This window comes from Sorex araneus, chromosome 2 (assembly GCF_027595985.1).
Source record: "Sorex araneus isolate mSorAra2 chromosome 2, mSorAra2.pri, whole genome shotgun sequence".
Classification (NCBI taxonomy): Eukaryota; Metazoa; Chordata; class Mammalia; order Eulipotyphla; family Soricidae; genus Sorex; species Sorex araneus.
The window spans coordinates 190,102,876-190,127,641 of NC_073303.1; the positions used below are offsets into that span (position 1 = coordinate 190,102,876).

The following is a 24,766-nucleotide window of genomic DNA, read 5'->3' on the forward strand; positions in this document are numbered from 1 at the left end:
GGGGTTACTCCTGGCTCTGTGCTTAGGAGTCACTCCCTGAGGTGCTCTGGTAATGGTATGGGATGCCACGTCTCAAACCTGGATCAGCTACATGCAGAGCAAGTGTTCTGCCCACCGCACTATGGCTCCAGACCCTACTGCTAACATTCTTTGAGAAGTGTCCCTTGCCCTGTTAGGTCCCATTTTCACATCTGGCCCTGTGTTCTATGGACCACTGTATGCTCAGTACTCAAAGAACACTTCAGGTGGAGGAGAGGACCATTGACATGTAGGGGGGCAATCACACTGTCATCTAGCATTCACATCTTCTCAAGGAAGGCTGTGTTGAAAGTGCCCCCAACAAATCTCCCCCATCCCCAACTCCCAAATCCAACTGCCACCCAGTTAGGATGACAGAACTGGAGTGACTCCGCACTCCTGCTTCCCTGGCAATGTGGGACCAATTGTGACCCAGGAGAGAAGAGCACTGTTCAATGGACAGAGGATGTGGGAACCCGCCGGCTCATGCAACTCTAACTTCCATGGCGGGGACATTAAAAAGATAAACAGAAGCGGAAGAAATTCATTTCAATCGCATACCAATCTATATTTAATCATTGGATTGGCTACTTGTTTAGTGCAAATATTTGAAATACACTATTGATTTGATCGTCACAGCACAGATCTTTGTGGACCAGCTGCATTTCAAGTGTTTGCAAACCACCTGTGGCTTGTGGCTATTGTATAGAACAGAGGAGAAATTTTAGCGGGATTGGCTAGAGAAGGGAACCCGCAACACCCACTCCCCACCTAGGAAACCAAGAAGTCAGAGAGGGAATCAGGCTGGCCAAGCAGGATAGTGGCTGTGCTTGGACGTTTGTTTTGTTGTTGCTGTTATTGTTGTCACTACTATTTTTGACTTGGCGATGGGGGGGGGGCACACCCGACAGTGTCCAGGAGCTAATCCTAGCTTGATGCTTAGCGGGGACTCCTTGATGTCCCCCTTGGAGCCAAAGTCCAAAACAGCCCTAGGAGCTATTCCTCCACCCCAAGAAATGTGCCATTCTGTGTTTTTTAGTTCTGGATTCTGGGCTACACCCAGCAGTGCTTGGGAGACACCCATAGTTTTAGTGCTCTGAGGTTTCTTGGGCAGAAAAAATGTGGTGCCTGGAGGGGAATTCAGAATGTCACACATATAAGGAGAGGGATTTCCATCCCACTGAGTCACAAGCTGTTCCATAGAGCCAGCAAGAGTTTTGTTGAAATGCAAATCTACGGGACATTCTTTTTGTCTTCAAAAGATAAACAATTCCAGTGAGCTCCTATTGTTTTCATCCAATGAAGATCAAATTCACTAAAAGGGCAGGCAGATATGCTGATTTGCTGATATGCTTCCCTCTTCAGTCTAATGTTTCTGGGAATCAGTTTAGGATTCTGGCCTGAGTGGGTCACAAGATATTTGTGAGTGGGTAACTGCGACAGGCAGTTAATACCAGAACGGCATGAAACTTGCTAAGCTTTTCCACCCAGGACCACTAACCTTTAGGCAAAATCAGGGCTGGGGTCAAAAAAGCAAACTGGTTGCTTAGCCTTGGAACAGGCTGGAAAAGAAAGTGAAGCTCGCCCTGTAAGGAACTCTGAGAGGAATGGGAGTAAGGTGTGAGCTGGATCATGGAGATTAATGTTGCCAGAGAGAAAGTATCTGATTATTCCTAAGTCACACCAAAGGAGGAGAAAAACTTGGATGCACACTGATACAACAGACACATCAAAAGAGGCCTTCAACAGGAACGCTATGGTCAACATTAGGAACTTAATTCAAGTTCTAACACTCAGAATGCAGGGAACTTTTTCATTGTTGGGGGGCCACATCTGCTGGTGCTCATGGGTTACTCCTAACTCAGTGCTCAGGAGTTGCTTTTGGCAGGCTCAGGGCCAGGGACTGAAACCGGGCCTCCTGCCCACAAAGCATACACTCCACCCTTCACATGCTCTCTGTGACCCCTAAGCTAACATCTTTGTAAGAAAAAGAAAACAAATAGTCTCTTGTGCGAGAAAGATACATCAAAACCAAAATTTTTATACAGGGATTAAGGGTAAGATTAAGATTTGGGTAAGATTTCCTAGTCTAACCTTTTGTAGCATGTGAATGTTTTAAAATAGAAGCATTTCATAGTTTTAAAATGCTACGCTAATCAAGGCAGCAAAAATATAATATTGGGGCTGGAGTGATAGCACAGTGGGTAGGGAGTTTGCCTTGCATGTGGCCGACTCGGGTTGATTCCCAGCATTCCATATGGCCCCCTGAGCACCACCAGGGGTAATTCCTGAGTGCAGAGCCAGGAGTGACCCCTGTGCATGGTTGGGTGTGACCCAAAAAGCAAAAAATAATAAAAATAACAAAAATATTAAAGGTAAACGGAACTACAAGCTGTAATAATATAACTGGTAAAATAAGTCAAGAAACTTAAATCCAGTCGTTTTTGTTGTTGTTATTTTGTTTTAGTGCCAAACTTGGTGATGTTCAGGGGTTATTCCTGGCTCTGTACTCAGGGATCACTCCTGGTGGTGCTCGGGGGATCATATGGGATGCCAGCTGGCCATGTGCAAGGCAAATGCCCTACCTGCTATACTATCACTCTGACCCAAATCCAATGGCTTTTAAACATAACACTGTGAGTGTAGAGGGGCCGTGAGAAATGTATTCTAAAGATAAAAGGAAGTGCCAAGATAGCTTGAACTTGACTCAATTACTGATAGTCAGAATACAGAACCATAATTCTAAAAAATAATACCATTTATGCCTATTATAAGCTAATGCAACTAAATTATTTTAATGTTTTTGGCTTGGGAACCATACTCAGAGTGCTCAGGGCTTATTCCTGGCAGTGCTCAGAAGACTAGATGGCATGGGGTGCTGGGGATCGAACCCAGGACAGCCAAATGCAAAACAAGCCTTTTACCTGCTGTATCATCTCTCCAGCCCCAGCGTATAAATATTTTAATGGTTTAAAGGATCACTAGGCTCATTCAACATCTTTCATTGCAAGACAGAAGTCTTATAAATCTACATAAGGAAATGAATTTAAAAAAAATCAACGCACAAACCCCAACCAGAATCGGGGGCTATCTCAGCAGACTTACTTCTTGGCAGTACTGCAGGATGCCCTCCTTGGTACCAATGCAGGTCTTGGTCCCCGACGGATCAGGCTCCCACTTGCCGTTCTGCACGTTCATGTGCATGTTCAGCTTGCCACAGAACATGGCCACCTGAGGCTCTGCAAGCAGGCCGGCATTGCTGTCAGTGGGCACCTGGAAACAACAAAACACATTCTGGTTAGCTACAGCAATCCACAGATCTGCGGTGGGGGATACGAGAAGGGCTGTCAAGAGGACCAGGGAATTGGGCAACAATAGCAATGCCCGCGCAATTCTCGCCAACGCCTGATGATGAATTAGCCGGGTCTGCCCCGATCGCTTTGGGATGTCTGTCCCAACCATGCACAATTCAGTGCTGTTTTCACATGGAAATAGAGACACGAGCTCTGCAGAGGGATTTATACCTTGAAATGTTTGCTCCAACCCTCTACGTCCCCACTTTCCCCCCCATGTAGATTTGTACAGGGTCTATTGAAAGGTTCTGACAGAAAAATAAGCCGGTTTTCTGAACTAAATGGGATCACTCAGAAGGAGCCTGTATGCGACTAAAACTTTCCAGCTGGCTTGGGACAAAGAAACATGCCAAATCTCTGCCTGAAGGCCAGGTCTGCGAGTAGAAGGCCATTGTGTGACACCCAGAGCCAAGTGGATATCACTCGTGATATATACATATACTAGTATATGCCTAGTACTACATATACTGCATATACTACATGATTTTTGTTTTTTGCTTTGTTTGGGGACAACACTCAGGGGTGATCAGGGGTTGCTCCTGGCTCTGCATTTAGGAATTACCTCTGGTTTGCTCAGGGGACCTGGGATGGAACCTGAGTTAGCCACATGCAAGGCATACACCCTACTCGAGGTGCTATAGCTCTGGGCCCTTTACTGCAGGTTTTTAAACAGGAAAATTTACGTTTGGACTGGAGCAATAGCATAGTGAGTAGGGCGTTTGCCTTCATGTGGCCGACCCGGGTTTGATTCCTCTAGCCCTCTTGGAGAGCCCGGCAAGTTACCGAGAGTATCCCGCCCGCATGGAAGAGCCAGGCAAGCTTCGTGTGGCATATTTGATATGCCAAAAACAGTAACAACAAGTCTCACAATGGAGATGTTACTGGTGCCCACTCGAGCAAATTGATGTTAATGGGACAACAGTGCTACAGTGCTAAGAATGACCAAATACACTGTTGATTCCAAATGGTTTTTCATAGAACATCCGCTTGTTATCACTGGGCTCTTAAGAGAATGTTGAGGGTGCTACTGTTGCATGTCCCCAAGCAGCCTGTCAGGAGGCAATAAGGCCAAGGTCTCCTGCAGAGAGTCTGTTGTTTATGTAGGTGGTAATCTCTCAAGAGGACTTAGCTAATATTCCTGAGCCTCATTTCCAGCAAAGTAACACTGAAAATGGTATCATCTTTCTTGCATACTCTTCTGAGTGTAGGGAGTCCCTACTGGAAAATATGCTTAAATGAAGCAATGGACGCTCTGAAATAACCTGCATTCAACAGCTGGTATCTCAACATATTAAAAAAACAAAATGTTTTGCTTTGTTTTGTTTTAAAGAAGAAACTCTAGCATGAAACTTGGCTGAGGCACAGACTAGAATGCAAAAGCTGCTGGCAAAATCTCTCAGGTTTTTGGTTACATGTTCTACATTCCTAGCTCCGTTTTGTAAGACCTCGTTAACAAGAGTCTGCCCAACACTGCCAGACGTCGGGGTCTCTTTCCAACCTCTGCCATTTTCTAGCTCAAGCCTCACAAGGCAGCCATCCAACCGCACCTGACATACACTCGTTCTGCATGGCATAGGAGTCAATCCCCTACCACCTAATATCATGGGGAGCCGTGGAGTCTGGCTGGAGTGAGGACCTCCTCTTTGCAAGAAAGTAAAGTCAGACGGGAAGTGGGTGTGTTTTTCCAGGTGGATACAAGAGCACCGGCACGGTGGACCTTGTGGGAACTTTCTTAGTGCACGTCAAGCTGAGTAGAAGGCCTTCCTGCACAAATGCTGCGTGGGGAATAATTTTCCTGCTTGGAAAAGCACGCAGGCAGCAGTGGAATTTGAACACACACACACACACACACACACACACACACACACACACACATATACACACACAGGTACCAACGCTGAATTCTCTAGTGCTTGCAGCTTCTCACAGGTCAGGCCAGCAATGCCTGTGGCTTTCCAAGCCGGCAGCCGCTCATGCGGCCACCAGTTACTTTCCTGCTCCATACCCCACTCAGTGCACATCTTGGTCTCTTATACTGAACTCTCAATAGGGCACCGGGCTACCCCGACCACATTAGACCAAGAGCCCATTAGACCCGATTCGCATCAACATTCCTCCCAAACCCACAAAAGTAACGGTGAGCCCAAGAAACAAGAGAACTCCAATAAAAAAAAAAATAATAACAGTAAATCCAGGCCCAAAACACATTCCCTGAATCAGGGTAAGAGGCTCCACACAGTTACACAGGAACACCAAGTTGGAAGGGAATATCCTTGATGGGGAAAGACGCCATCACCCACTGAGCTCCCCCAAGGCCCTCCCTGCAGTGATCGGAAGGACACTGAGAGTGTACTGGAAAGGGCCGCCTCCAGACCACCACAGGCACTGTGGGGAAACAGCCATTTTCAAACTCAATTTTGAGCCTCCCATTCATCAGTAAGCAGCAGAACCAGCATGCAGAATCAGAATGCATCACACGCTTAAATGTCACCGCTTTCCAGAGGAATTACAAGAAAACACAATGCCTTGATCTTAAAAATCAGAGTCCTGGGGCTGGAGCGATAGCACAGCGGGTAGGGAGTTTGCCTTGCACGCGGCCAACCTGGGTTCAATTCCCAGCATCTCATATGGCCCCCTGAGCACCGCCAGGAGTAATTCCTGAGTGTAGAGCCAGGAGTAATCCCTGTGCATCGCCGGGTGTGACCCAAAAAGAAAAAAAAAATCAGAGTCCAAATATGATCAACTTGATTGAAATAACTAGCAAGAGAATACCATTGGCAAGGAAGTTAAATAATGAACAGAAACCATGTAGACAAGGCCTGACATCAGATGCCATAAGGAATAGGAAATATATTCTGTATAAAATATGACATCTGTCTTCAAGGAAGGTGTAGTCCAGCACCAGTCAGTTAGATCCTGACTGAACCATATCTCTGTCATTTTCTCCATGGTACTTTTAGCTGCTCAACCGTTAAACTCTCTCTGGTCCCAGAAATTTCCAATCTTTGAAGATCCAAGTTTCTTTCCTTCCCCCTGCCCCAAACTAAATTTTATTAAAGCCACCTTGATTTACAAATATTCATTGTTGGGCTTCTTGCATACAATGTTCCATGACTAATTTTACCACCAGGATCAGGAACCAGTTTAAAACGGGTGTTATGGGAGGTCTCAAGTTCAATCTCCAGTGCCTCATGAAATTTTAAAAAAAGAAATAAAGGTGGAGAAAGTAAAATAAAATTTTTTTAAAAGCGGGTAGTTGCTGAAACTCTGACGTTCTCAACAGTTAGGGCAAAGCATTCTGCTAAAAATGATAGAAGTGGCGGCTGTCTGTGTGTCCTGATCACATCCGACTTTAGCACTGTAGCACTGTAGGACTGCTGTCCCGTTGCTCATCACTTTGCTCGAGCGGGTACCAGTAACGGCTCCATTGTGATACTTGTTGTTACTGTTTTTGGCATATCGAATACGACATGAGTAGCTTGCCAGGCTCTGCCGTGCGGGCGGGATACTCTCAGTAGCTTGCCGAGAGGGACAGAGGAATCGAACCCGGGTCGGCCGCGTGCAAGGCAAACACCCTACCTGCTGTGCTATGGCTCTAGTCTGACTTTAGAAGGCGGCTAACTCACAAAATCCAACTTCTGAGGGAGAACTGCTTTTTGAAACCAGAAACAAGTCTGTAATAAGATTAGAGCAATTAGTTGGAGACAGAAACTGAACCAGAAGCTTTTCTATTTTTAAGACGGCCCACCTGCAAAGGCTTTCTTGTTTTAAATAACACAACCCTGGCTTAGTTCATTAAAACAAGACAAACAACCTGCAGAATCCTCACCTGCATCAAGAAACTCACTGGGAAAACAAAGGCCAGTTGCTAAGATCGAAACTCGAGCTGGCCGCCTGCCAGAGTGGGGGGGGAAACCCCTCAGCAACCATTTTCTAGTTCACTGGCTTTGGGAAAGTTCCTTTGGGATTTGCCCAGCAAGGGCAGGTGGTCACACATGTAACTGGGAGCAGTCCAGGGTTCAAGAGGCTTCCTCAAATCCATTCTTTTGAATGACGCCTCGAAGCAAAAGCTTCATACATGGGTTAGATTCTGGACCTGTCAATACAGAAACTTAGACATGAAATCTTTGGGCTCTAGATTAATTATATACGGACAGTGCAAACGTCTACTCTGCCAAAGTCATTCTCCGAAGAGAATTGTTCTTCACTCTTTTTGTTTTTTGTTTTGCTTTAGGGCCACACCCAGCAATGCTCAGGGTCTACTCCTGGCTTGGTGTTCAGGGGTCACTTCTCGCAGGGGTGGGGGAGGTGTGTGGGGTGGGGAGGGATCTAGGTCAACCATGGACAAGGCAATCACCCTACCCTCTGTGCAATTGCTCTGGCCCGCTTTTAAAAAAATAAAAATAAAAAAGTCTTTATTCTCAGTATTAAAAAAAATATACAAACACTTGGGGGAGATGGGAAATATAACAACTGAAACCAGGATTACACTTGAATTTTGTTATCCTTGTCTAAGGGAACCAACCAAAGGTTACTTTTCCGAACTCCAAGATACTATCCATAAGATTGAAAGCTCTGATGGCGCTGCCTTTCATTTCTCAGAGGCCCAAGATGAAGATAATTCATGTCAATGGAATGACTTTCCACTGACATCATAGCACTAGAGATGCTTTCCCATGGGAAAAGCGTGTGGTGACAATGAACAAAATAACCGCCCGAAACAATGGAGAGAGCGGACAGCACTGCAAGAGCGAAGCGGAGCTGATCTCCTGGATGTTCAGTGGAAAGAACGCTTCTCTAGCAAAAATAAATACAATAATAATAAATAATAACAACAATAATAAAATATGTATCTATATATGTATTTATATTTTAGTGTCACAAGACAGAGGCTGAAGGGACAGTGGATTTTCCAATGCCAGAGCATGCCCTTAAAGGCACAGGGGAAGCGAAAAGAAACACACATAAACATCTGTGCCTCAGCCGGGCTAATTTTCAGAGCTGGACCCAAAAATGACACCTAGACATGGTTGCACGGACAAGCGCAACACCAGCGTTATGAATGCTTACTTTTAAAGGTTAGTTAGTTTCCCCTCCCCTCTGCAGCCCTCCCCCCCCTACACACCAGTTTCTCTCTTTATTATCATCAAGGAGATCAAAATTCCTTCTAGAGCAGGCTTGGCAGCATTCCTCTCCCTGTCCCAACCGAAAGGCAGAGCAAACAAGGAACTCTCTGTTTCAGGGGCTAAAAAGTTGCCCTCTGCAAGAAGGGCACTCAGAGCCATAGCTCGGCTGCATCTGTGGATCTGTGTAATTTTAAAGTTTGGGGCTAAATGAAACCCATCTGGTTTTCTGCACTGAGACAGGCTTCTCGCTGGCCTGAATAGCTGGTCTCAAAACATGGAGTATTTGGTACTTTTTTAAATCACTTCACCATTTCCTCTGGTCAAATTCTTGTGTAGTATTTTTTTACAGGGCAAGGCGATATAATTTCTATTACATCCATGTTTTTCTGACATAAATAGTTTCCCCCTTAACCTGGGCATAATCCAGCTATCCCCACCAAAACAAATGCTCTTAAATTTACTTTGAAATCCTGCACAGTTTCCCACTTTCAATATAATGAACTGGTCTCTAGAATCACAATCAGGAAGATTGAAGAGTGAAGCCCTTTCAAGGGGGAATTAAGCACAACAGTTAATGCTAAACATAAACAGATTTTCCTTCTCTGGAGAGGAAAATACTCAGTATTTTCTGTAAATACACACACACACACACACACACAAAATTTTAAAGGAGAACCAGAACATCTGCAAATGCCCATTTTATCTCTTAACAGAAAACTAAAATTAAAATTATAGAATTAGAAGACAGTAAAATCATCCGTTCCAATTCAGAACAGAGGGGAAAGCTCTGGTAAGAATATAACCAAAACTACATAACGATGGACTGGAGCGATAGCACAGTAGGTAGGGCATTTGCTTTACACACTACTGACCCGGGTTCCATTCCTCTGCCCCACTCAGAGAGCTCGGCAAGCTACTGAGAGTATTCTGCCCGAAGGGCAGAGCCTGGCATGCTACCCGTGGCGTATTCCATATGCCAAAAACAGTAACAACAAGTCTCACGATGGAGACGTTACTGGTGCCTGCTCGAGGAAATTGATGAACAACGGGGCAACAGTGCTACATAAATATGAAGATATGGAGCTAGGAATTGGATTTACTCTTTGGAGAGTTCTGTTGAACTCAAATTCCAGTTGTAGCACACCAGATTGGATGGGATGTCATGCAGAAACCAACCAATCTCAACTAACAACAACATTACCACAGAAAGCTTCACCTGCAGCTTAGTGAACCCTCAGACAAGGAAGGACTTGACATCCCCATGGTGAGATACAACAATTTTCACAAATTTTCTCCTATGAAAATATTTTTGGATCTTTCCATTAGCCATTTAGTGGTAATAAGCAATATGAAATTAATTATTGTGGGTCTGCTATGGGGGCAGGCTTGAGGGATGCCTGGGAAAATGGAGACAATGGTGGATGAGATGGTACAGTGGTGTGTGGTTGGTGTTGAAATATTGAATGCCTATAACAAATCTTTATAAACCATGGTGTTTAAATAAAGTCGGGGGCAGGGTGGAGAGGAAGGAGGAAGAGGAAGAGTTCTGTTGATATGACCAAATAACTTAAGGCAAATTAAGAAGGAAAATGCAATTTTCCAAGGTAATTTACCTGTGGCTCGTGCAAGCGTGCGCACACACACACACATACACACATACAGAAGCTCGTTAAAACAGAATGAAATGGGGGTTGCTGAGACTGAGCAGTTTATTTTTTATCTCTGTGGCATCAGTCTTGTTCCTCACAATTGTGATCTGTCGCATTATTATTTCAGAACTTAAGTTTCCAGCGAAAAAAGGCCACAAGAGAGAGTGAAGGGAGGAGAAAAACAAAACACAACAAATCCACACAGTTCAACGCTTTGAAATTTGGCTTTCTTTGGGGGGAGAGTGTTGTTCTGGCTTCAAATAACATGTCATCATCCCATGATGAAGATAAATGACTTCTGGGGATAATGATAAGATTAATTCAAGTAGAAAGTAACTTGTATTAACTTGTATTCACAAGCTTCAAGTAACAAGTCATCATTCCATGATGAAGATAAATGACCTCTGGCGATAATGATAAAGTTAATTTTTCCACGAGAGTCACAAAATGGAGAACTGCCCCAGTGGCAGTGCGCACATCACAAATCACTTCATCTGGAATCAGAGTACAGTGGGTTGGATTCTTGCTTTGCAGACCTGGGTTTGATCCCCAGCACCCCATCTCATTCCCTGAGCCCATCAGCAATGATCTCTGAGTTCGGAGCCAGGAATATGCCCTGAGCACAAACTAAAAAATCAAAACCAACAACAACAACAAACAAACCTCCCCCCACCACCGCCACCACAACAGCAAATCCTTTAACCCAAATCAGCCTGCAAAAGTCAGAGAAACACCAGACACAAGGACGCCTTACTCAGCTCATCCTGCTCTAACAAACAGACCTGTCAGCCAGATAAGGCACTCCTGACTTCCCATCTAATTATGCTCTTTGCTAAGATGCCCAGTAACGGTCTACAGAAACAGTTCTTGTTCCAAATCCCTTAGAGACGCAGTATTCCTTGCTTGTAGGATGCTCTCTTAATTCGAAGACTATTTCCTTGAATTAAAGAATATTAAGTTTATTACTAAGTAATGTGGGTTTTGTCACCTGACAATAAATATCAAGCTTTACGTGATGCTCAAAGGAGAGCTATTTGAAAGCTGGGCCAAATCTCTTGGTACAAAACCCTGAGGGCTCATGACTCCATTCCTTGGAGTCAAGATGATAGTTTCATACAGCTATGAAGTATTGGTCTTCCCTAAAAATTATACGTCTTTTTTGTTTTGGGGGGGGTGGGGGTGGGGTGGGATAAGGTTTGGGGGCCACACCCAGCAGCATGAGGGGACTACTCCTGGCAGTGTTGTGGATTAAACTGGGGGTTGGTTGCATTCAAGGCATGTGCTATTTCTGTACTCTTTCTCTGGCTCTTTATCTATTCTATTGTTGGTCTAAGAGTCCTAGAACTTCCACCCTCGGTTCCCTGATGCAGTTAATAATGGTTACACAGGTGAGGTGAGTGCTCTGACCCAGTATCATCTAAGAAAGTAAAGTAAAGTACTTGCCACATCAATTTTCTAATCCCTGGAAACACCGCTAGTTCAACCGAGGAGTGGATTTTTTTTTTTTCACTTGATTTCACTGTAATTCAAGAAAACTTGGGAAAACAATTACTCAATCCTCTTATGGAAAGAGGCTGTAAGCACATTTCAAACGCAGTAGAAAAGCAAAACTACTTCCGACTGCCAATTTTATGAACTCTGGGTATCGAAGCTTAATGTCCCAACTGGGATTTTGATGACTTAGCATGAAAGATTATTCTATGAAACCTCAATTAAAATTCTATCTGCCGACAGAATCTTTGAGTCACGTGAAGCAACAGATTAAAATAACTCTCCGTGGTCTCTTTTGAGCTTCTTGTTTCCCGGGTGCCGTCCCCAGCAAAGCTGGGTGGGAGGGTGTCAGGACCCCGTCCAAGCACATTCGGGCTCAGCAATTTGGTGCTCAGGTCTGGTGGTGGTTGGGGACCCCCACGCCTCTGTCTGGCAGTTCACAGATGAACTCACTGGGCTACACTGGGGTCAAATTTGGAGTCTCCTTCACGCTAGGTGTGTGCTCTCCCACTTGAGCTATCTCCCCAGCCCTTTTTCCTTTGGGAGGCTCGCAACTAGTGCTCTGGAGGTCCCCGGACCCCACCAGAGATTGTCAACATCCACTGAATGTGCAGTTCAATGCAAAGGCCTCAGAGACGGTGCTGCTCCGGACCTGCAGAGTCAGGGATCTGTGGGCACCCTGGTCATGCTGGGGGCCTCTGAGGACCACCCCTGGTGGAGCTCCAGGGACGAGATCGAAATCAGTCATAATAGGTACCTCCTCTGCATGCACCATAAATGGCTGTAGCATTTCCGGGCACCCTCTTTTTACTTAATTTTTTTTGTTTTGAGGGTTGCATCTGGTAGTGCTGAGGGCTTACTCCTGGTTCTGTGCTCAGGGACCATTCCTGGAAGGCTGGGGGACCATATGGAATGTCGGGGATTGAGCCAGGGACAGACCCGTACAAGGCAACCCTCTTTACTTTTGCTCTCATTCCTCTTTTTACTTTTTTGGGTTTTCTGGGTTTTTTTTTTTTTTGCCTTTTGGGTCGAATCCGGCGATGCACAGCAGTTACTCCTGGTTCTGCACTCAGGCATTACCCCTGGTGGTGCTCAGGGGACCATATGGGATGCTGGGAATCAAACTTTGGTTGGCCACATGCAAGGCAAATGCCCTACCCACTGTGCTATTGCTCCAACCCCAACTTTTAGTGTTTTTTTTTTAAATGTGGCTCCTAGGAAATTTTTTATTGCATATGTGGCCTACACTTTGTTTCTATTGGCCAGAGATGTCCTAAACATCGCCAACATCAAACAGTCCCACACTTACAATTTACAATATGATAATTCTGTTCCCATCATAACTCATCTGGCTCATTTGTCTTGTATTAATTTAATTGCACAAGCTACCCTTCCTCTCACTCATTTAAAGATATGTACTTTAATTAGTTCAACTGGCAGAGATGAGTACATTTATATCTAGAAGCGTGATAAATATTTAATATTTGATAGATGAATACAAAGTAGGGATCAGGGAAGAAAATAGCTTGGATGTATTGAAGTCTTGGGCCCTTGTTTTGATCCATTAGAACTAGAAACAAAATATCTGAGTATAGAGGAAAGAACATTCAATGTTCCAAAAGCAGAGCATGGAAGTTTGTAAGGAGAGAGGACAAAAGAAAGAAAGAAAAGATGGAAAATCGCTGTACACCTGAAATCTGATTGGTTTTGTGAGTTTTTATAGCTCTCCCTTTTTCTATATGTCTATAAATGATATTCAGTTTGTTAGAGGGCAAAAAGTTTTCTGTTTGATAATCAAATGTATTTTAAGTTCACAAATGTTATTCTCAAGGAAGCATCCAAAATCTGAACAGTCTAACGCTTTTTAGTCCAGGTTCTGCTCACATTTTACATCAGTCTGTTTGGACATATATTTTATTATTTTTGTAAAAAGATATACAAATTTTTTATCTAATTCGAGATCCGTGATTTACAAAGTAATTGATAGCTGAGTTTTAGGCATATAATATTTCAACAGGAGCGGAGCGATAACACAGTGGGTAGGGCATTTGCCTTGCACTCGGCCGACCCAAGCCTGACAAGCTCCCCGTGGTGTTTTTGATATGCCCAAAATAGTAACAAGTCTCGAAACGGAGATGTTACTGGTGCCCACTCGAGCAAACCGATGAACAAGGGGACAACAGTGCTACGAGGGTGCTACAGTGTACAATGGGATGACAGTGCTACAGTGCTACAGTGCTAATATTTCAACACCCATCCCACTACCACTGTCAACTTTTCCTCCACTAGTGCTTACAAATTTTTACCCTAATTAACGCTTCCCCCAGCAAAAACGTACAAATGCCATCACCGACTAGTGAAGTTATGAACAACCCAGTCCTAAGAAGAAATCTGAGACTGTTAAAATCCATGTAACTCACAGAGAAGGGATTCAACCACACACAGTCCCAGCCCTGTCCCAACCTCGAGAAGGTTGGGTGAGACATGTGGAAACAAGGAATCCTGGGGTGTTAGGTCAGCTCTTCTGTCATTTGACACCTCCCCCCGAAAGCGGACCAGGTTTCATCCGTGGGTCACTCAACCTATCCTAGACTTCATCTGGGTATCATCAGTATACTGAATATACTGAGTATACTCGGATCATCTGGGTTTAGTACCACACAGAATCAAGCAAGTCTATGGGTTACAAGCTAAAGATATCATTTATTGTATTTTCTTCAAATACAACAAGTAAATTTGCAAACTACTCCTGGTCCTTTACTTCTAATGAGACTTTGTTGTTAGTTTTTGTTTCAGAGGGGCTACCAATTAGTACTCCAGGTTCTAGGGATCACTCCCAGTGTGGCAAACAGGCCAGATGGTATACAATATAGGGTCAGGAGAGGTGGCATCCTTGGAACCCTCTGATGCTGGAGGCCACCAGGGTAATCTGAGCGATGCACACAGGAGTCACCTGGGCCGCATTGAGCAGTGATAGGAGGGGTGGGGAATGCAGGTATCCACTGGACTTTAGCTGTCACTGGCATTTTACTTGGAGCACAATTGACTTTGAAACATGGAAGGCCTATGCTACCAGCTCAGAAGGTACACATAAATGCTAAGTTACATTTTTTTCCCTTTCTGCATTTCTTCACCATGACCATCGGCAGAGGTGAGCTACTCATAGACAACACAGGATAAACAGTACCCGAGATCATTAGAGAACAGAACAAGTCTTTGAATGAGTTGCAGGTGATTTAAAAAAAAATGAGGAGAAGAAGCTTCCAGAGCAGAGATGGACAGTCAGTTTATCATTTCATTAGGACATACACAGTTGGGCTGGTTTAACATTTCATCAGGGCATATACAGTTGAGCCAGACTCACACATCTGCATCTTAAGAGTTACCGGTCCATTTGACAAAGGGGGGAGGAAAAAGAAGATGCTTTCTCTATCCTTCATCTATCCAGAATTCAGTCCAGTTCAGTTATCCTTTTACAGCTTCTGCCAGATTTCAGGCTTCGGGACATTGTGAAACCAAAGGATATAGACACTCTCAGTATCTGTATTGCGAACCATAATGCCCCAAAGTAGAGAGAAAGTATGAGGAATATTGTCTGCCATGGAGGCAGGGGGAGGGTGGGAAAAGGGGGGCATACCGGGATATTGGTGGTGGGGAATGTGCACTGGTGGAAGGATGGGTGTTTGATCATTGTGTGATTGTAACTGAAACATGAAAGCTTGTATTATCTCACGGTGATTCAATAAAATTTTTTTAGAAAAAGGATGTAGACACAGCATTAGAGTGGAGAGATTTTTTTTACTGGGATTTCTGATCTTGGGTTGGAACTAATACACACATCTGGGCTTGGTACATTCTAAGGCTCTGCATCTTCTTTAATAGCTTTATAAATTTTGGTATGAAAATACGAACCACTTTCACAAAATGCCAATTTGGGGTAAGCTAAACTACGACCCTGTTCTTTCATGGACATAAAGAGCTCACAGCAGCCCACCGAACATAAGGGGTACAACACCAACCTCAGAGCACAGTTCGAGTCTTGGGCTATCATTCTTACTTGGTTTCTGAAGCCCTGAAGGCTGGGTGGGCGTTCAGAGCACTCAGAATCCACAGGCAAACTGTTATCGATGCCAAATTTGATGGAGGGTCGCAAGCTTTTGTTTTTAAAGTGGTACCAAATCACCCTTGCCACCAACAGACTCAGTTAACAGTACGGAAGTTCCCCCTCTTCACCAGGATCCATTCCAAGACCCCAGTGGTCACCTCAAACTACAGACTATTGAAATACACAGCATACATTTACCTATTATAATGCTTTACTTATTTACATATTTATTTATTTGGGCTATGCTCATGGTGCTCAGGGGTTACTCCTAACTGCACTCAGGGATTACTCTTGGTAGGCCTGGGGGACAATATGGGATACTGGGGAACAAACCCAGGTTGGCCACATGCAAAGCAAGCACGCTCTCCCACTGTGTTTATTATACTTTGAAGGTGGCACAGTAAGAGAATAATAAAACAAACCTAGTAATCTATCATAATAAAAGTTATATGAATGCACTCTCTCTAACCTCTCTCTCTCTCTCTCTCTACTTCTCTTTCTCTCACCCTCTTATTGTACATATTTTTTTCAAACTCTGATTGACCACAGGTAACCGAATCCATGGATATGAGGGGACAATAATATAAGAAAAATCATTGAGTAGAAGAAGGATAATAAGAAACTTTCATTATTTTTTATTGCTGAAGGCTTTAAAGCAAGTCACATAAGAAGACATCAGTGGAAAAGAAAAAGATAGAAAATAGAGGAATTTATTTTATCAAAGCTAATTCACATGGAAATTTACTATCTATCTATCTATCTATCTATCTATCTATCTATCTATATCTGATCTCCATGCACCCCATGTTCACATTTATGGTCAGACAGTTAAAAGTCACCTAGTTTGTTGGAAGAGATAAATAAAGACATAATATGGAATTAGAGTTTGAATACCTCTAAGCAAGGTAGCTTCAAAGAATCCATGATCTTAGAACTCTGCATTTCTATTTATAGCATATTTATAAAACTACTTCAGGAAGAAATATGAAGTACCTACTTCTGATAAGGAGAAAGGATATTTACAGTATATCCTTTGATTTATTTCCTTTCAGATACATAATATTTACTTATCTACCTTTCCTGTCTATGTATAACTCTTAGACCATTGTTTTTATTATTAGAACTTCTGGCATAAAAGAAAATTGCTTCGCAAATAATAGAAATTCAGAAGATATTAAGTTGATGGGGAAAATCTTCAATAACTTTCAAGCAGCATTTCTGTTCACTGTTGACATTGATTTCTGTTACATTATCACTTTTGATGTAAACCCAGTTTTCCTCCAGGGACGTAATGCTGAAAAATACACAAGGTTCCAGTTTCAGTCTCATGGGTAGATTATTCTTAAAGAAAGTCCTTCTCAAAGAAGCATTCCCTTCTGAGATACCTCAGAGGAAATGCTCCAACTGTCTTTCCTATCAGAATGAAAAATAGTGGGAACAAAAGAACTAGGAGAAAATCATTCTCAAGAGGAGAGAACGATAAAGACTATTTGTACTTTCTTGGCTCTACTAAGAATTGTAGAAAGAACAAGTTTAGTAGACACCCCTCCTACTCCGCAATAGTGCTTGTTCTTGCTTTGACTTGGAGAGAATGTTATACAGGTGCAACAGCCGAGTCTTAGCTTCCTTTCCTAAAGGTAGGGAGAGAACCCAACCAGCTCTTTAGGAGCCTAACTTGACCTACACAAAGACATTTTTTTAATTTATTTTTTAAAATATTTTATTAGTGAATCACCGTGAGCTACCATTACAGACTTGAATACCTCTAAGCAAGGTAGCTTCAAAGAATCCACCAAACTTTGGTGCTTGCGTTTCACTCATACAATGGTCGAGTGCCCATCCCTCCACCAGTGCCCATTTTCCACAACCAACAGTCCCAGCATCCCTCCCACCACCCCCACCTCATCTCCCCCACCCCACCCCGCCTCTGTGACAGGGCATTCCCTTTTGCTCTCTCTCTCCTTTTGGGTGTTGTGGTTTTCGGTAAAGGTATTAAGTGGCCATCATGTTCAGTCTATAGTCTACTTTCAGCCCGCATCTCCTATCCCGAGCGGGCTCTCCCAGCACCCTATACTTGGTGGTCCCTTCTCTATCTGAGCTGCCTTTTCCCCCAGCATGCGGGGCTGATTTTAAAGTGACAATGGTAAAACCATGCTGTGAGAATGTGGTTGATGGAAACACTCTTAAACATTCATTTAAAAAGACATAAAATAACTAAAAGGGCTGGAGAGATAGTACAGGTGTTGATGTGCTTGTTCTTGCATGCAGCCAATCTCAGATCAGATCCCAGGAACCATATTCTGACCCCTCTGAGCATGGTAGAGATGATGCCAGAGCATAGAAACCAGGAATATGCCCTGAATACCACAAGGAGCTGGAGCGATAGCACAGCAAGTAGGGCATTTGCCTTGCACATGGCCGACCCGGGTTTGATTCCTCCGCCCCTCTCGGAGAGCCGGGCAAGCTACCAAGAGTATCCCGCCCACACAGCAGAGCCTGGTAAGCTACCTGTGGTGTATTCAATATGCCAAAAACAATAACAACAAGTCTCACAATGGAGACGTTACTGGTGCCCATCCGAGCAAATCAATGAGCAAGGGGATGACAGTGATACAGTGACAGTGACACCACAAGGTGTGGCCTCCGAATCAACCCAGATAACAACTATACACCTCAAGGATTCCTAATTCTTGTTCGTTATGTAGAACAGTAACTCTAATCCATAGTTTCATTTTCAGCAGTTCTAGTTATACAAAATCCACCATGGGCCTTAACTACCAGCTACCAACAATAAGATCAGCTGAGAGAGGAGCTACATTCACATAACTTATTACAGTAAGTTATTGTAATTACCCCATATTCTTACTGTTGCTCATTTCTTATTGTGCCTGATTTTGTGATCATAGACAGCAATATATAGAGAGAAACAATAGAGAGAGAGGATTTGCTACTAGTCAAAGTGTCAGGCATCCACGGGGCATAAAGACCGTTTTCTCAGGCCGAGAAGGGGAGAAGCTGTAAAAGCAAACAAGATGAGCTACTTTACTGGACACGTGAGATCCGCCCTGCCCTTTCTTCCTGACCGCTCCCACACACACACCAGCACTCAATAAATATTTATGGGAATTATTAAAGAATGCTTGGCATGAAAAAAATAACAATAATAACAGAACGTAGAAAACATAATTATTGACGAAGGTGTGGAATAACACCAGATAAACTCCAATGGAGATACCTGTGGGCTTTTGGATTGTCACACGGGGGAAACATTTCCTAGCATGGCAGGAAGATGGTGCCACATGTGTCCTTCCTCACCACCTCCCCCAAACTAGTTACAGACAACTCAACTCACTGGAATCTCGGGGCTCCTCTTGGCATGAAACAATAGGCGGGGAAAAGTAAAATGGCTTAAGATCTATGTGGCTCAAAGGTTTTCAGTGCCAGTTTCCTGACTCTTTCTGATAACACCTGCCTAAAGAAGCCTCATTTTGCAATTCGGGCAGCGTTCAATAGAATCGCATGATCTCCCTGGACTCCAAGAACTACACAAACAATGTGGTGAGCCAGACTTCTTTCATAAAGCCTCTGATCAACTATTTTAAAAATCCTGCCGCTAAAAGGCCTTCAGAGCAAGGAACTGATTCTCTGCGATTTTCCCTGTAACCTAACACTTAAAGTAAAGGCTAGTGTAAACACATGCCTGAAAGCAACTGCAGGGCAGAGACAGAAACTGATTGTTGCACAGCTAAGTCAAACAGCATATGCTGATCGTTATCCGACACTTGTCTTCCCACCTCAGATAAGAGCTGTTTTCAGTTCCTGGGTTAAGTTTCAGGAAGTTCGGGTTTGATGCCTTATAGGAAGATGAGCGTTTCTCAGGTACAGAACAGATTCCAGTCTAGGGATGGAGAGACGTTTATCCCTAACGTCAACTGGGCAGAACATAGGGTGACAACGATGAAGAGACCCCACACCCTCATCAAAGATGTTCATGGGATCAAAGAGCGACAGGTAGGGGTTGGAGGAGAAAGAAGATGCAGCCTTTCTAGGGTCAGTGGACCAAAGATGGGGGGAAAAGGCAAAGCATGAGCGTGGGAAATGTCAGACAGGTTGGATTCATGCTAAATGTCTAAGGCAATGACGCTACTGCCAGATAACAGCCATGCGCAGTCCGTCTGTGCAGAAGGGCGCAACATGACGTCACTCACCCACCTCTTCCTTTCCAAGACCACGCTCAGCGTTGATCGCATCCACTGTTCCATACCCATTATCAGTCTTTTTTTTTTTTCTGCCATGTGCGGAAAGAAGAGATGGGCATAACTAGAACCACAGCCTGAGCGGAGCTGGCAGCGCAAGAACAGTCCGGGTAGAAGCTGGAGGTGGAGTTGGAGATTCTGAGGCATGTAAATTGCAACCAGGAGGACTTGCAACTGATGCGGAGCGCGGATGGCAGCATCGGGCAAGAGTGTGCAAGGCTGCCCAAGAGGGTGAAAAAAAAAGGAGGGGCTGGAGCAATAGCACAGCGGGTAGGGCGTTTGCCTTGCACATGGCCGACCCAGGTTCGATTCCCAGAATCCCATATGGTCCCCTGAGCACTGCCAGGAGTAATTCCTGAGTGCAGAGCCAGGAGTGACTCCTGTGCATCGCCAGGTGTGACCCAAAAAACAAACAAAAAAAAAAAGAAGGAAAGAAACCGTATCCCTTGCCCTCAGTTTCCTGATTTATTGGCCGGCATTCTGTTGTTCGGCCTCTACCGCTAAATGCAACACCTCACATCAGGAGCTCCTGTGGTTAATCAGATAGGTCCGTCCATTTGCATTTCATCGACACCAATGATGGGGAATTATTTTCGTGTTCCACTCGAGCAGATGTTGAATGGCATTGTGCTCTCACAACATGCTGTGCTATGTAGCCTGGGGAAGAATGACCAGGGATCTTCCATCACTAATCCATTCCTGGCCCACGGGGATGTCTTTCTATGCTACCAACAAAGAAATAAGTCCTAAAATAGAGAAAGAACAGGCAATGCAACCAATACTTTGCCCTTTAGGAAAGGAGGCATGACAGTGAGTTGAAAAGATTAAAGTTCTACCAAGGAATATAACCATGGAACAGGGCTGGAGCAATAGCACAGCGGGTAGGGCGTTTGCCTTGCATGCAGCCGACCCAGGTTCGATTCCCAGCATCCCATATAGTCCCCTGAGAACCGCCAGGAGTAATTCCTGAGCACAGAGCCAGGAGTAACCCCTGTGCATCGCCAGGTGTGACCCAAAAAGAAAAAAAAAACCATGGAATATTCGCTTAAGCAAAACAGTCTTCAACAAATGGGTTAAAATAAACCCAGACTGGACACTGCTGTGACCTCCCCCTCCCACCCCCCACTCCACCCCGCTCTCAAAAGGCAGTGAGTGGATTCCTTATTGTAGCTGCTCAGGGTACGTATAGTTCTAAGCAAACTTATAACTTTAATTCTTGATTTCCATTATATCCCCACAAAGTTTATAACAACATCCCATCTGTCAGATGATGTTAAGGACTAAAAAGCCATCATAAAGCGGGGAAGGAGCCATCCGCCTTCTGAGAAAGCCATATTGATTTGAATTTAAATCTAGCATCTAGAAGAAGGAAGTCTCAGATGAGGACCGAGATGAGATATGGAGAGACGGAACCCGGGAATGGTATAGCTCTGGAGGTCTGCGAGTGACCCAGACACGGGGTTCCGCTGACTCAGGAGTCCTGAGAGAGGATGCTTGGCCTTAAAGCAAATGCTGAGTCCATAGTCAGGTATGATGGCCTGGTGTCAAGAATGTCTCATGCCACTTGACATAAACCATCCTTCCATCTTCGCTTGCCTGCTCCGTTGTGTCAGAGGAGACAGACTAGCAAGGGCGTGGGGCCCTGTGCTCTCTTTCCTGGCTTCCCCGTGGCGGGTCTGACTCACCAGTCTATGGAGTATTTTTAAGCCACCTCAGATATTTTAATTCATGCAGGTTCATGGTAATTTTAGCTCCTTTCACAGTGTCCAGTGTAAGATTCATGAGGTCCACTCTGACAGCTGACTAGCAGCAAATTATGATTCTACAGAGGTTAGATGTAGCAAATTTCAAGATACCAAATTTTTTTTGTTTACTTAGCCATAGAAATGATATTTTATGGGGGGGAGTCTCATATAAATTTTGTGTTGCAAGCTCTTAAGGTACTAAATATTTCATAACTTATTAAATATATCCTTATAGTCTTCCCCTTGGAGACCCTGTGCCACCCGGAAAAGCGCCCCCCGCATCCCGTGCCCGCCCGGGCAGCGGGCCAGCTGGGAGCACCCCAGCCCCACAGGGCAGGTCTCAGTCATTCGCCCACCGTGCCTGACCCCGCCCTCCCATGTCCAAACAGGTTAGGGGCGTGTCCTCTCATTAGGGGGCGTGGCCTCTTTCCAGAGCACAGGCCGCTAACTCGGCCACAGGTATTTTTTTTACCATTCCATGCATTGTCCTTTGGCCACAATTGATAGAACCCATTCCTCCAAAGAACTCCCTGATCATCTTAGTTACTATATGTTAATACTCAACTAACCTAGCCTATCCTAACTTCACGAAAACTGTCAATGAACACATCAACTTGCACAGAAAAGTCCTTTGTCAAAAGAGCATAGCCCAAAATCTTCAGTTGAGGTTCCTCCCAAGCTAACGAGAGCTCCAGATAGTAAAGCCCATAACAACATGAAGAAACAGAGAAAATCCCCACCACCAGAAGAAGAGAGCCAAGAAAATATCTCACTAACCTCAGCAGCGACCTGCCAGAAATACACCCTCCTCTCAGATAATGAATTCAGAGAGGAAATTGTGAGGATGGTTCACGAACTCAAAGAAACTATGGAACAAACATCCAATAAATTAAGGGAGGATATGGATGCAGCGTTGGAACGCTCCACCAAGATAATCCAGGAAGAAATGAGAGCAGAAATTTCAAAGCTACGAACAGAAGTCACACAACTAAAAGAATCAGTAGATGAAATGAAAAACTCCGTAGGAGCCCTCAATAGTAGAATGACTACAGCCGAAGACAGAATCAGTGAGCTTGAAGATGAGCTGCACAAAGCATATAGGCAACAACAAATAATGGCAAAAGACCTCAAAATGGCTCTAGAGTGAGTTAGAGTCCTAGGGGACGACCTCAGGAGAAACAACATAAGAATCATGGGAGTCCTGGAACCACACGGAACCAATCCCAATGAAAAAAACACCATTAAAGACATCATTGCTAAAAAATTCCCAGAGCTAGAGAATGCGGACATCCAGATCCAAGGAGTCCGAAGGGTGCCAGCTAAAAGGGACCCAAATAGAAAATCCCCAAGGCATATCATAGTCAGAATGATGGATGCCGTGGATAGAGACACAATACTGCAAGCAGCAAGATCAAAGAAGGAGATCATATACAAAGGCGCACCCCTTAGATTCACAGCAGACCTATCAGAAGAAACCCTCCAAGCCAGAAGACAATGGTGGGATATAGTGAAAAAACTTCATGAAATGAATGCCTCACCAAGAATACTCTACCCGGCTAAACTCTCAGTTAAACTTGAAGGAACCATACACTATTTCATGGACAAGCAACAGCTCAGGAACTTCACAGACTCAAGACCAAATTTAAAAGAAGGACTCAAAGGGCTACTATAAGACAAGGAAAAAGACCTATAAGAACAACAAACCCTACAGAAAAATGGCACAAAATCCCATGACAATAATTTCTCTTAATGTTAACGGGCTAAATGCACCAATCAAGAGGCACAGAGTGGCAAAATGGATTCGGAAACTAAATCCAACTTTCTGCTGCCTACAAGAAACACATCTGAATAGCCAGAACAAACACAGACTAAAAATCAAAGGATGGAAAACAATCCTGCAAGCAAACAGCCCCCTCAAAAAAAAGCGGGGGTGGCCATACTAGTATCCGATAGCATTGATTTCAGGCTGAAAAAGATCAGAAGGGACAGCAAAGGTCATTTTATATTCATCAAGGGATATGTACAACAGGAAGAAATCACACTCCTAAATGCATACGCATCTAATGAACGACCAGCTAAATACTTAAAAGAACTCCTAACAGAATTTAAGGAGGACATAACTAGCACCACGATAGTAGTTGGAGATTTCAACACTGCCTTATCACCTCTGGATAGATCGACAAGAACAACACTCAGCAAGGAAACGATGGTCCTGAAGGAAGAAATGGAGGAGACAGGGCTAATAGACCTATACAGGGCTATACACCCCAAAAAGAAAGAATACACATTCTTTTCCAGCGCACATGGAACGTTTTCCAAAATAGACCATGTTCTGGGCCACAAATTATACCTTAATAGAATTGGGAAGATAGAAATTGTATCAGCTATCTTTTCAGACCATGATGCACTAAAGATGGAAGTTAATCACTCACAGACGCGGAGAACCAAATCAAACACTTGGAAATTAAACAACTCACTATTGAACAATGAGTGGGTCACGGAGGAAATCAAGGAAGAAATCATGAGATACCTCGAAACAAATGAGAATAAAGACACAAGCTACCAGAACCTATGGGACGCAGCTAAAGCTGTGTTAAGGGGAAAATTTATAGCTCTGCAAGCCTTCCTCAGAAAGGACGAAAGGGCCTTTATAGATAGCTTGACTTCGCAGCTCAAGATCTTAGAAGAGGACCAGCAAAAGGAACCCAAACCAGATTGAAGGAAAGAAATAATAAAACTTAGAGCAGAAATTAATGATATGGAAACCCGAAAAACAATCCGTAAGATCAATGAAACAAAGAGCTGGTTCTTCGAGTAAATAAATAAGATTGATAAACCGCTAGCAAGACTCACAAAGGAAGAAAGAGAGAAAACCCTAATAAACCGAATCAGAAATGAAAAGGGGAACATCACAACAGAAACCAAGGAGATTCAAAGGATCATCAGAGACTACTTGGAAAGTCTGTATGCAACGAAACAAGAGAACCTAAAAGAAATGGATGAATTCCTTGACTCCTACAATC

General features: G+C 43.9%; 1 protein-coding gene across 3 annotated transcripts in view; it reads right to left on the minus strand.

The window, feature by feature from the left end:
• The window catches only part of APP (amyloid beta precursor protein), a 287,309-nt gene that overhangs the window by 215,755 nt on the left and 46,788 nt on the right, over window positions 1-24,766 (minus strand). For all 3 annotated transcript variants that reach the window (XM_055128150.1, XM_055128149.1, XM_055128148.1), the window contains exon 2: window positions 3,124-3,291. In XM_055128150.1, coding sequence (XP_054984125.1) covers window positions 3,124-3,291 — 168 coding nt within the window. The remainder of the gene's footprint in view (window positions 1-3,123; window positions 3,292-24,766) is intronic.